General features: G+C 38.3%; 1 protein-coding gene across 2 annotated transcripts in view; it reads left to right on the forward strand.

Annotated features, from left to right (window-relative positions):
* NSD1 (nuclear receptor binding SET domain protein 1) overlaps nucleotides 1–13798 on the forward strand; it is a 130390-nt gene that overhangs the window by 94869 nt on the left and 21723 nt on the right. For both annotated transcript variants that reach the window (XM_007463086.1, XM_007463087.1), the window contains 4 exons: nucleotides 1930–2130; nucleotides 4274–4453; nucleotides 12211–12367; nucleotides 13662–13797. In XM_007463086.1, coding sequence (XP_007463148.1) covers nucleotides 1930–2130; nucleotides 4274–4453; nucleotides 12211–12367; nucleotides 13662–13797 — 674 coding nt within the window. The remainder of the gene's footprint in view (nucleotides 1–1929; nucleotides 2131–4273; nucleotides 4454–12210; nucleotides 12368–13661; nucleotide 13798) is intronic.

Raw genomic sequence — 13798 nt, forward strand, 5'->3', positions numbered from 1 at the left:
CTTTCCCTTACATTGTTTTGCTTCCCAGTGAGAGGTAGAATTTTTTTTTCTCTTAAACTTTTTATTACAGAAATCCTCAGACATATACAGAAGTAGAGAGAACAGTATAAAGAATCTCAACATATTCATCACTTAGCTTCAGTAGTTATCAACTTCTTGCCTCATTTTACTCATATAGTTCAAAATATATGTAACTAGCATATTTTTTTAACACTTTAAACATATATATATCCATTGTATACAGTGACTCCTATGTGTCATCAACGACCCAGTCCCACTTTCAAATTTTCCCACTTTGTCTCAAAATATATTGTTTAATAGTGTTTTGAATCAAGATCCAAATAGTGTCCCTGTATTGTATTTTTTAATAAAAAAATTCATCTCTTAAACTTCTCTTAATCTACAACAGTACTATTCCCCTCACCCAATTATTTTTTTTTTAACAACAAAAATATGTTTTATTTAACCCAATATATTCAAAATATGTCAGCATATAATTAATGTGAAAATGACTGAAATTTTTTACATTCTTTTTTATGTGCTAGGTCTTCAAACTCCAACGTGTATTGACACTGACTACACATCTCAATTTAGACTAGTGCCATTTTAAGTGCTCAGTATCCAAATGTGGTTTCCCTACTGGGCCTGTGCTAAATCAAACCTTACTTGTCACCCCTACATGACAAACCTCATTGCTGGATCCCAATAACTGCACATATTTGAGGGACTCCTCACCCAATTTTTTAATGTTCTTTATTTCTTGAAACAATGGTCATTTGTCTGCCAAGTTTTCTACATTCTAAATTTGGCTGATTGCATCCTTGAGGTGTCCCTTTAACTTGTTCCTCTGTCCTCCGTTTTTCCTGGAAACTTGTAGTTCTAGAGGCTGGATCAGGTCAAGTCAATTTTCCTTTGGCAAGAATACTTTGTGGGGGATGTGTACTTCCTATACCATCACATCAGCAAACATGTATTAAATTTCCCCCTTAATAGTGGTATTAAGATTGTTCAGTAGGTTTGTGTTGTCATCCTGATCAGTCTATTATAATGTTCTTCACTATGATATTGTGATTTTTAGTAAATATATATTTGGTCTTTGTCCAGTTTCTGGCACAGAGCTCCTGAAACCCTTGAAATTTCCTAAGTGATGAGTGCTATAAAGATGTATGTCTTTTTTTATGTTAATGAGAGATGACTTTTGGAACTAGCTAAGGATGGGAGCTGGTTGCCAGGAGAACCAACCATGTGATTAGAGGGTTCCATCTCCCCCTGACCTTTTTGGAGGGGAGAGTGCTGGAGGTTGGATTAGTCCTCAATTGCCAGTGATTTAATCAATCGTGCCTATGTAATGTGGCCTCCATTAGAACCCAAAAGACTGGGGTTTGGAGAGCTTCTGGGTTGGTGAACACATGGAGATTAGGGAGAGTGGCGTGCTTGGAGAGGCCCTGGAAGCTCTGAGCCCTTTCCGCATACCTTACTCTATGCATTTCTTTTAACTAGCTGTTCTTGAACTACATCATTTTTTAGTAAACTGATGATCTAGTAAGTAAAGTGTTTCTTTGAGTTCTGTGACCCACTCTTGCAAGTTAATTGAACCCAACCTCTGATTTATAGCCAGTTGGTCAGAAGTACAGATGACAGCCTTGACTTAGAACTGGTAAGGGTTGGGGTGGGGGGCAGTCTTGTAGGACTGAACCCTTACTTAATCTGTGGGATCTGATATTATCTCCAAGTAGATGGTGTCAGAATTGAGTTGAATTGTAGGATACCAGCTGGTATCAGAGAATTGCTTTGTGGTGTGGGCACCCTCCACCCCCACCCCATGTTGGAATTTGGTGCAGAATTGTGTACTCACTAACTTTTCACCTAATGGTTTAGCATTGAGTGAATTCTTGAGTTAGTATTAATTTGTTTCTTCCTGTTTCCTAGGAATACATACCTGTTTTGTATGCAAGCAGAGTGGGGAAGATGTTAAAAGGTGCCTTCTGCCCTTATGTGGAAAGTTTTACCATGAAGAATGTGTCCAGAAATATCCACCCACTGTCTTGCAGAACAAGGGCTTCCGGTGTTCCCTCCACATATGTATAACCTGCCATGCTGCTAATCCAGCCAGTGTTTCTGCATCTAAAGGTATGGGTTTCTTGTGTAGACCAATCTAATTATAGAACCTCAGTCTCATTGGCAATGGATGTTTCAGATGCTATCTGGCATATCTCTTCATAGCCTCTAGCTTTTGTCAGAGTACCAGCATTTTATGTGAGAGATAAGAGAGTAATGGACAAATTTAGCAGTCACCACATTTTTACATGTGCTTTATGGAACTCCCAGCATTATGTGGTAGTTTTAAATATTTGGAATTCATGTGACATTTAGTTTGAAAAGGTGTTCTGCTGGACATCTTGTTTTGTTTTGTTCTGTTCTGTGCCACGCCGTGTGGTTTGTGCGATCTTAGTTCTCCAAACAGGGATTGAACCCGCGCCCTCTGCAGTGAAAGCACAGCATCCTAACCACTGGACCGCCAGGAACTTTCCTCTGCTGGATGTCTTCCTTCATCAGAATAAAGTGTATTCTTCTTCTGTGGGCCCTTATATGTATGGTTATCAGATGTGATATCATTCAGACATGCATATAGGGCAGAATTGAGGTTTTTGTTTTGTGCTGATTTGCTTTATTTTTTAAAATGGAAATTCCTATCCAGAAAATTTTTTCCTGCTTCATGGTTAGCTTGAGAGCTGAGGTTTCCAAAACTATTATGTGGGTGCAGATAAACTCAAGTTTCTAAATCCATTCCCAGTGGGAAAACAATCATTTCTTTCTTTTTTTGTTTTTTAAATAAATTTATTGATTTTTTTTTTTTTTTTTTTTTTTGGATGCATTGGGTCTTTGTTGCTGCGTGCAGGCTTTCTCTAGTTGCTGCGAGCGGGGGCTACTCTTCCTTGCGGTGCGCAGGCTTCTCATTGCAGTGGCTTCTCTTGTGGAGCACGGGGTGTAGGCGCGTGGGCTAGGTAGTTGTGGCTCACGGGCTCTCGAGTGCAGGCTCAGTAGTTGTGTGCAGGGGCTTAGTTGCTCCGCAGCATGTGGGATCTTTCCGGACCAGAGTTCGAACCCGTGTCCCCTGCATTGGCAGGCGGATTCTATCTATCTATTTCTGCGTTGGGTCTTTGTTGCTGCGTGTGGGCTTTCTCTAGTTGTGGCGAGCAGGCGCTGCTCTTCATTGTGGTGCGAGGGCTTCTCGTTGCGGTGACTTCTCTCACTGTGGAGCACAGGCTCTAGGCGCACGCAAGGCTTCAGTAGTTGTGGCACGCAGGCTCAGTAGTTGTGGCACGTGGGCTCTAGAGAGCAGGCTCAGTAGTTGTGGCTCACAGGCTTAGTTGCTCTGCGGCAAGGGGGCTCTTCCCGGACCAAGGCTTGACCTCATGTCCCTTGCATTGGCAGGCGGATTCTTAACCACTGCGCCACTAGGGAAGCCCCAATCATTTCTTTCTGCTCAGTACTAGTGGGTCTCTTACTGATTTCTCTGAAAGCCAAATATTGTATCTCTACTATTAAATGCTTGTATGCCCAAAGAGCCCACTTCTCCCAAAGGGGATTTGGCAGGGAAAATGTGGCAGTGTTGACTTTTCTTTTAATCAGACTGGCGATATCTTCTGTAAGATGATTTCCTGGCACTATAGATCTTGTCAGTCTTAAGTGCAGTAACATGCTTGATTAAATTGCAGCTTAACCATCAGCTACCTTCTCCTTTTCAGCTGCTATTGTAGGTAGCATTGGGGTGGTTTGGTAGTGGTTTTTAGTTTGTAAAGTATGTTAGAGGATATATCTCATGGTGGGGTGGAGGTAGAGAGGTTCATTCATTCACCTAAAAGTCTTTAAGAATCACAGAGTACCAGCCAAGGAAAGCAAACATTAGTGTTTCTCCCATCTGGTCTTTTAATCTGATTGTACACACACACCAACCCCCACCCCCACCCCCACCGTTTCGTCTGCAGCTGATTCTGTTTTCCAGTCAGGACAGTGGTTTGAGTAGGGCTTATTCTTGTTGAGGTAGACTCACTTACTGTTGTGGGATCGGACTCCTTAAGGCCATTTATCATATAGTTCCCATCTGAGCTTTTCTTAGGGAATTGGGTGTTTAAGGTCTCTTGATCTAGTAGTGCTTCCATTTGTTTGTGGCATTTTCCCAGTGCTAGTAAATAAACTTGAATAACTCACATCGTTTTTATGTTTAATCCCTTTTTCTTTTGTCTCTCCCTGGTTTTTCTCTTATTTTTAGGTCGACTGATGCGCTGTGTCCGCTGCCCAGTGGCATACCATGCCAATGACTTTTGCCTGGCTGCTGGGTCAAAGATCCTTGCATCCAACAGCATCATCTGCCCTAATCACTTTACCCCCAGACGTGGCTGCAGAAATCATGAGCATGTTAATGTTAGCTGGTGTTTTGTATGCTCAGAAGGTAAGACATTACTTCTTGATGTATGAATAGTCTAAAAAGAGATGAATGCAATATTTTAATTGAAACAGAAGTATAGTTTTCTTCACATTGCCATTAGGAGAAATACTGGGAAGTGATGTCCTTAATTATTGATAACATAACAGTACAGTGGTTTTGTTCCCCAATAAAGAGGGTTTTATTTTTGTTATTTTGAATAATGACTTAATTTTAACAAAATGATAAACAATTGAAGCAACTTAAAGAAAAGAGAAAGAAAACAAAATTGTTCTTAGAAAATGGGGGAATGTGGTCAGATGGTACAAACTTCCAGTTATAAGATGAATAAATTTGGGGGATGTAATACACAGCATGGTGACTATCGTTAACAATACTGTATTGTATATTTGAAAGTTGCTGTGAGAGTAGATCTTCTAAGTTCTCTCTCTCACTCTCTCACTCAACACACACACACACACACACACACACCCCTTAAAATTTTAACTATGTGAGTTGTTGAATATGTTACCTAATCTTATTGTGGTGATCACTTCACAGTATATACACATATCAAGTACATATATATTGTACACTTTAAGTTTACACAATATTATATGTTAATTATATCTCAATAAAGCTGGGGGTAAAAGTAAAAAATAAACTGGAGGTAGGGCTTCCCTGGTGGCGCAGTGGTTGAGAGTCCGCCTGCCGATGCAGGGGACATGGGTTCGTGCCCCGGTCCAGGAAGATCCCACATGCCGCGGAGCGGCTGGGCCCGTGAGCCATGGCCGCTGAGCCTGTGCGTCCGGAGCCTGTGCTCCGCAACGGGAGAGGCCACAACAGTGAGAGGCCCGTGTATCACAAAAAAAAAATAAATAAACTGGAGGTAAAAAAATAAAATAAGAAAGAAATTTTTAAAACCTTAAATAACCCCAAGTCCTACATCAGAAAAAACCATTGCTTAATATTAAGTGATAATACTCCAGACATATGTGCATATAAGCAGATAGAAGGGGTAGATATCTGGATAGGGACAAGTCTAGAAGATGCTGTTATCAGGTAATTGTGTGTGGTTTTTCTAAAATCAATTTTATATTAGTTTAAAGGGAATAAACAAGGTGAAAGTAAAAGAATTTATGAACTTCTGTTAAATATTTTCTCACTGTAAGGGATAATAGTTCCTACAAGGTCTTCAGTGGAGGACAAATAAATTTTATGTCTTTATCTGTATCTCCCCCCTCTCCAACCCCTACTTAAAACATACTTCTAATTTAGAGCAAAGTCAGTATTATCCTTCTTAAACATTTCCTTTCCATTCCTCACAGCCTGATTTTTGCTATTTTGTTAAGTGGAGGATTTAGTACTCCACCAGTCTATTTACTGGGGTGCTTGTAGTTCTGAACTCCTTATTTAAATTTTTCTCTTGGTTGGCTGAACTTCTGAGAAACACCCACAGGTCCTACATTTGTCTGCTTGAGACTGTTCTTCATTTGCCTCTGTTCTAGAAGCACACATTGGGTTACTATAAGATTTTAGACTGCTTGTTCTTTTCCCAAAACTTTTGTGGACATTGCTCCCCTGTTTTCTAGTGTTGAGGGTGGCACCAGTTCTCTTATACAGTTTTTTCATTTCCTTTTCAAATTGACTAAATTTTGTTGATTAGTAATTTGGGGGAAACAATTTCCTTGACTTTTCTGTTTTTTAAGATCTACTTATTGGTGATGCAATTTCACAAAAATTTGGCTGGTTATGAACATTCTGAAGGACTAATTTTAAAAAGAGTCAACATGTGTAATTGAATTAGCATCCCTTTTGAGAAATTGGGATATACTAAATAGTGCTAAAGCCATAAAAGAAGTTTTGTGACTCCTTTATATGATTGAAAATGGTTAATAGGGACTTTTTTGTTGTTGTTGCTGTTGTTGCTCTTAAGATTTATGTAACATGACTAGAGTTTGCATCAGGACATAGTTGTAATCCTCAAACTAGTTCTAATATAGAATAAATAAAATAGAGTATTAAGTGCAATCATGTGGGTGGAATTTTGATATAGTTAGGGATGTTTAGGGATGTTTTAGTGCACAAAGTACTGTGCTGTTTTTGGTTTTAGATATGTTAGCTTTGTGATTCTCCTGTATCATACATTCTTTTTTGCTTTTATAATATCTGTTCCTTATAAAACTGTCGTGAACACTGCTGCCTGTTTATCATTATACCACCTGTCTTTTGTTTAGAAGAAAGTTAAAGACAATTTTGATATTTAATAGCATTTAAATACAACATTCTATAATTCTGCTCTTAGAATGAAAATAGATGTCTGGGAGGCTGAAATGTAGCTCTAAAAATTTTACATGTTTTGTGAAGATGGGGAGATGAAACAGTTTCAGCATTAGACTGTTTTTCATTCCATAGTGGAATGAGATGTTTTCAGAGTAGAGGTTCCTTTGTGTTGGCAGTCCTAATTTGTGGCATAATAATGGATACTCATAATGAAAACTTAGTCCCCAAGAAAACTTAGTAGCTGCAGCAGTGGCTCTCAGAATGTGATCTTTGGGGAGTGGAGAAGATCCAGAGACCCTTTCAGGAGCCTCCATGAGATCATAACTCTTTTCATAATAATACCAAGATGTTACTTGCTTTTTTCTTTGTTGACATTTGCACAGATGGTGCAAAGCCAATAGTGAGTAAAACTGCTAGCACCTTAGTGCAAATCAGGGTGATGGCTCTAAACTGTACAAGTAATAGCAGTCATTGAATTCTGTGTCACCACACACTTGCAGTAAAAACTTGGACGTCTCACATAACAATGTCCTCGATTTTAAAAAGTAAGTAAAATGTATTAAACCTCAACTGTCATGTGAACATTGTTTTAATATTCAGTGTAATAAAATGGGAAGTATACATAAAGCAGTTCTGTTGCATACTGGTGGTTATCTTAAGTTAAAGCACTCATGCAATTGAGTTGCAATCTGAACTGGCTGCCTTGTTCATGGAACACCATTTTTAGTCTTAAACATTACTAAAAATGTAAATCAACTATACTCCAATAAAAATAAATTAATTTTAAAAATTACTAAAAAACTATGGCTCTTCATACTTGGATATTTGTCAGACATTTCTTGAAAATGGATAAAAAGGAGCCTGTCAATTCAAGGGAAAAAAAACTGGCAAATTGTTGCCAATGATAAAATTTGAGTTCTTAAGTGAAAATTAGAATTTTTGAAAACTGTCATCTACCCACCCTGAGCTTAACTGCTTCCTAGTATTTACTGATGAAATCATGGGGATATTAATAAATGTGACATTTTAGTATTACATAATGAAATGGATCAACATTTGGAAGATTACCAGACTCAGCAAACCAGTATTTTCCACATGAACAATGCATGATGTTAAAAACCATGCATATGTAAAAGATCCATTCAAAGTACAAGACAGATTAAAGAATTTTAATGTAATAGTTACATTAGTAGCTATTAGTAACATATCAACAGTATATTGATACAGTTTCAGATTAGACACTGCAACTAAGGTTTACCCTGTGAAGTTTTAGTGTATAGTATCAAAGAATATGTAATTATTGAACAGGTTATTAAAATACGCCTTTTTCCACCTGTTTATCTGTGAGAGACCAGATTTTCTTCATATACATCAACCAGACAACATTTTACAACAGATTTAAGTAAAAATATTTGCAAATATGTTTGCAAAAAAATATGATCGTCACTGACACTGGTCAGAATGGCCATCATCGAAAAGTCTGCAAATAAGTGCTGAAGAGGGTGTGGAGAAAAGGGAACCCTCCTACACTGTTGGTAGGAATGTAAATTGGTGCAGCCACTATGGAGAACAGTATGGAGGTTCCTTAAAAAAACTAAAAATAGGGCTTCCCTGGTGGCACAGTGGTTGAGAGTCTGCCTGCCGATGCAGGGGACGCGGGTTCGTGCCCCGGTCCAGGAGGATCCCACGTGCCGCGGAGCGGCTGGGCCCATGAGCCATGGCCGCTGAGCCTGCGTGTCCGGAGCCTGTGCTCCACAGCTGGAGAGGCCAAGGCAGTGAGAGGCCTGTGTACTGCCAAAAAAAAAAAAAAAAAAAAAAAAAAATAACCTATTATTCACACAACCGACAGGTACCAGAAAGTGAGGCAAAAGATGTAGTCACTGCCCACAAAATTGAAGAGCTAGTTGGAGGTATTATAGAGATGGATGTTCAAACAGACTGTTGTAGTACAGTAAGATGTTTGTTAAAATGGAAGTGTGCACAATACAGCAGAAGCTAGTAGCTTTAAAAAAAAAAAAAAAACTAAAAGTTACCATATGATCCAGCAATCCCACTCTTGGGCACATGTCTAAAAAAGATGAAAATTCTAATTCAAAAAGATACATGCACCCCAGTGTTCATAGCACTATTTACAATAGCCAAGATATGGAAGCAACTTAAGTGTCCATCGACAGATGAATGGAGAAGGAAGATGTGTGTGTGCGTGTGTATATATGTATGTGTGTGTGTGTGTATATATATATATATATATACACACACACATATATACACACGCACACACACAATGGAATATTACTCAGCCATAAAAAAGAGTGAATAATGCCATTTGCAGCAACATGGATAGACCTAGAGATAGATTATCATACTAAGTGAAGTCAGTCAGTCAGAGAAAGACAAATATCATATGATATCACTAATATGGGGAGTCTAAAAAAATGATACAAATGAGCCTATTTACAAAACAGAAATAGACTCATAGACATAGAAAACAATCTTATGGTTACCAAAGGGAAAAGGGAGGGAAGGGATAAATTGGGATTTTTGGATTAACAGGTACACATATATGAAATAGATAAACAACAGGCTCCTACTGTATATCACAGGGAACTATATTCAGTATTTTGTAATAACCTGTAATGGAAAAGAATCTGAAAAAGAATACATATGTGTGTGTGTGTGTGTGTATGTATAAGTGAATCACTTTGCTGTACACCTGAAATACTCTAAATCAACTACACTTCAATTTAAAAGAAAGAACAAAAATAAAATGTAAAACACTGAGCTTATTAAAAAATGTTCATTTTGGAAAATATATTCATAAAAATGTGATTTATGTTAACATAATAGATTTATTGTTACTTTTAAATGAATTAATCAGTATTTTTAGCCCATAAAAACATAAGCTCGGGGCTTCCCTGGTGGCACAGTGATTGAGAGTCCGCCTGCTGATGCAGGGGACAAGGGTTCGTGCCCCGGTCCGGGAGGATCCCACGTGCCGCAGAGCGGCTGGGCCCATGAGCCATGGCCACTGAGCCTGCGTGTCCGGAGCCTGTGCTCCACAGCTGGAGAGGCCAAGGCAGTGAGAGGCCCGCGTACTGCAAAACAAAACAAAAAAACCCAAAAGCTCTCTGGCAATCTCCTTATTTTTCAAAACTATAAAGTGTTCGTGAGGCCAAAAAGCCTAAGAACTGTTGATCCCACTATCTAGGATTATCTTGCTGTTAGAAGACAAGGAAAGAGTAGAGTCTTGGGACATTTGTTTGTTCACGTATAGGAGAAAACTGAAGGTGGTTATCAGAGTGTTATGGTAGTAGTATGGTAAATCGCTAAATTGAAAATAATCATTTCCTAGAATTCAACAATATGTTTAAACTCTATTTTCTCTTACTGTCTTCTACCAAATGTCACCTTTTCATCTTTTGGTTTCTTATGATGGTTCATGTGGTTTTCCCTCTTTTCGTCTTCCTGTCTTTCTCCTATATGTTTCCTTTACTCCCACCAGACAGACCCTCCTGCCTGCCTCCCACTCATCACCCAGACTAATCCTGTCAATTTCTTTCTTCATATTCTCCCTTAGCTCATCCCATTATGTCCTTCCCTCCAAAACTGTTGTGCTTGCCACCATTAACCGTTCTTCACTGGTTATTCTTCTGTCCAGATTTCTTTTCATGCCTTCTTTGAAGGCCTAATTCAGATGCCTTATTGAACATGACATATTTCTAGTTGTCATGAATGCCAGCTTAGTAAAAGGAAGATTTTTCTACCAAGGCCATGTAGTTGGCAAATTGTTATTAATCAAATTTTGACTCAGCAGATAACTAAGCATAGAGAGGAATGTTGTAGAAGGTATCCCATTATTGGGGCCGTCACTTATGTGACTCTGTGTCACTCTATGTCCCATGCAAAATTTGTTTACCTCATCCACAAAATGCACAAGAATAGCAAAATATGACTTTGAAAGCATAGAGTACAGGCTATATGTATTGAGTAAACAAGTTCTTGGAACTTGTAGCAACAGACCTTCTTCCCAAATGAAACCTCACTCTGAGTCTGAGGTGTACAATCTCCAGCGTACAATACAGGTAATAGGAGAGCTTCTTTAGTTGAAGCAGGAGTTGGGTCTCAAAAGCACATCCCTGTCCCCAACAAAACAAACACTGCAAAGCTTGTTTTAAGAGCCTGCTCTCGATTATTGAGAAAAAGAAAAGGCACGGTGGAAATCGTTTAAGGATGGGGTGTCAGAAAATTAAGTTTTTCGTAGGTTTTTATGAGGAAGGAGAAGCACAGTGAAACCAAGAAGATGGACATGAGTATATACCTTGCTTATGACTTTATCCTTCACTGTCTCTTCAGGATGAAACTTGGAATTATGTGCTTGAGTCTAGCATGTTTGAAGCATGCTCATTTCTGGCATAAGATAAATAAGGCATTTATTGTATTCCTTAAATGTGAAACCTCTTTACCTGAAATTCTTTTATTATCTGCAACCATGAGGATTTCAGATTCAGATATGTAAATTTAGGCACTTTGGGTAAAAATCTTTTAAGAAGTGAAAAATTCATCATCACTGCAATATATGTAATTAATCTGGTATCCGAAAACTTGGATGGAGAGGGTAGATCTTATACCTAACTGAAGTTTAGGCTACAAAGAACATGAGTACCTGTGATTTTTGTCACCAGTAAATTTTGTTGTACATATCTTGAAGTCTTGTTTCCAATCATTACTACTGCTACATCTTCTTATTTGTGCGTTACAAGGAAACATATATAACTCTAATCTCTTGTTCTAACATTCTGATCATTTTAATATAATCTATGTTCTTTTGTGTATTATGTTTATGCATTTATAAATGTTATTCTGCAGAGGGCCTTTGGGTGTTGTGAGAGTGCCAAACAACAAAGATTAAAATGTAATTTAAAAAGAGGGAAGAAACTGGCCTTGTGGAGACTACTTACGTGTCAGACACTACTAGGCAATTTATTTAGCTTATTTAGTTCTCAAACAGGTGTGATTATTTATTGTTCATTGTAGAAAATACCTTACCACTGAAGAAATTAAAACTCAGCAAAGAAAGAGAATTCCCCAAAGTCATATGATCTTAGAGCTCAAGTCTGACATTAGTTAAAGCTTGTGCTCTTTATACTCTGGCATTGTGTATCATTGATATTCTCTTTATAGTGTGTTGTCTCTTAATGAAGAGGAAGAAGTGTGTGTGGGGTGTGTGTGTGTGTACATATATGACTTTTAGAGGTTTACTTCTGCCCTCATTGCCCTAACCTAATTTTGCCAATAAGGGTAAAATCTGACAAACCCCCAGGGGTGTGGTTCAGGTACATTGGAGAGGGAATACTCTTGCAGAAAAGTCTTTCTGAATAATTAAATTACTGAGCCCTTGGCTGGGAGATAAATAATTGGTTAGGAGCTGAGCAAGAGCTGTTTCAGCTGGGTCCTTATATGCAGCCTTGTGATGCTAGTGCCAGATTTTTTGATTCCCACAGGAGGCAGCCTTCTGTGCTGTGATTCTTGCCCTGCTGCTTTTCATCGTGAATGCCTGAACATTGATATCCCTGAAGGAAACTGGTATTGCAATGACTGTAAGGCAGGCAAAAAGCCACATTACAGGGAAATTGTCTGGGTAAAAGTTGGACGATACAGGTAAGTAAGCATGAAGGAGACTGGCATTTAGTTCTTTTACCAGCCTCTGTTTCTTGTGCTTAACTTTTTTTAAAAAATGGTCTGATTAAACAAGGTTCACCCCCTTCCCCATTAATTTCCCATTATAGAAGAAAAAAACTTTGCTTTATGTTTTGCAATTATAGGAATAATATATATCCTCTTGTAGGAACTTAATGAATGAAAACAAACCCATAATCTCACAAACAAGGAAGAGACATCGCTAACATTTTGGCATATTTACTTGCAGACACACCAATACATGCACCTTCAACATAATTCATTAGCCTTATCGTTCTTTGTACCCAGTTTTGTTTCTTGCTTTTTCTTTTTAAAATTATTTTTATTGGATATGGAATGTACAAAAAATATTATAACATGCTTGATTTTAAAGAAACACTTGTGTATGTACCTCCCAGTTAAAAAAAATAGTACTTTACTGGCACTTTGTACTGCATTTTATGTTTTTTATTTCTTTGCCTGGTTATATAGGTTTACCACATGTGTGTTTTGTTCTGTATGTTTTAGATCTTTATATAAAGGAATTGTTGCTGTATTTTCCTGCAGCTTGCTTTTTTCATTCACTGTTAATGCTCATGAGATTTATTATGGTTAGTGCAGTGCTCTAGCTCATTCGTACTTCACTGTTCTACAGTGTTCCTTTATATAGTCATACAGTGTGGTGTAGTTATTTATCCATTCTCACGTTCACGTTTGGACTATCAATATTTTATCAATGTTTCATGGTGTACATGCATGGGAGCTTCTCTAGGCCATTCTCAGGATAGAGTAGCAGGCTCAGGGTTTCCAGCTTTAATAGCTAATGCCAAATTGTCTTCCTAAAAATCGTTGTAGTAGTTTCCTTCTCAAAGGCCAATTTGTATTTCATTGTATAGCGTCTGTCGTTCCCTTACTGTTGAACATTTAAAATTTTTCCAGGTTTTCATTCTTACAGATAATACTTCAGTGGACATTATAGTCATAAAGTTTTGTTCATATCTCTAATTATTTCCTTTTATAGATTCCTTGAAGTAGAACAACAGTCTAAGGGAGTTTGTGTGTGTATATTTGAGCATGTGCGTGAGGGTGGGCATCTTCAGCCTTTCGACCCATATTGCTTGTTTCTTCTCTAGTGAGATTGTAAGAATGCTCTGGATCGGACATTAATGTGGGTTAGAGAGACATTGCTTTTCCTTATTCCTGTCCCAAAAGTAGGATTCTTTTTCGTTCCTTGCAGCCTTCTATAGGTTTCCTTCCTTCTTTTCACCTTTCCCAGATGGTGGCCAGCTGAGATCTGCCATCCTCGAGCTGTACCTTCCAATATTGACAAGATGAGACATGATGTGGGCGAGTTCCCTGTGCTCTTCTTTGGGTCTAATGACTATCTGTGGACTCACCAGGCCCGAGTCTTTC

The sequence above is a fragment of the Lipotes vexillifer genome, unplaced genomic scaffold (assembly GCF_000442215.2).
Source record: "Lipotes vexillifer unplaced genomic scaffold, Lipotes_vexillifer_v1.1 scaffold514, whole genome shotgun sequence".
Taxonomy (NCBI): domain Eukaryota; kingdom Metazoa; phylum Chordata; class Mammalia; order Artiodactyla; family Lipotidae; genus Lipotes; species Lipotes vexillifer.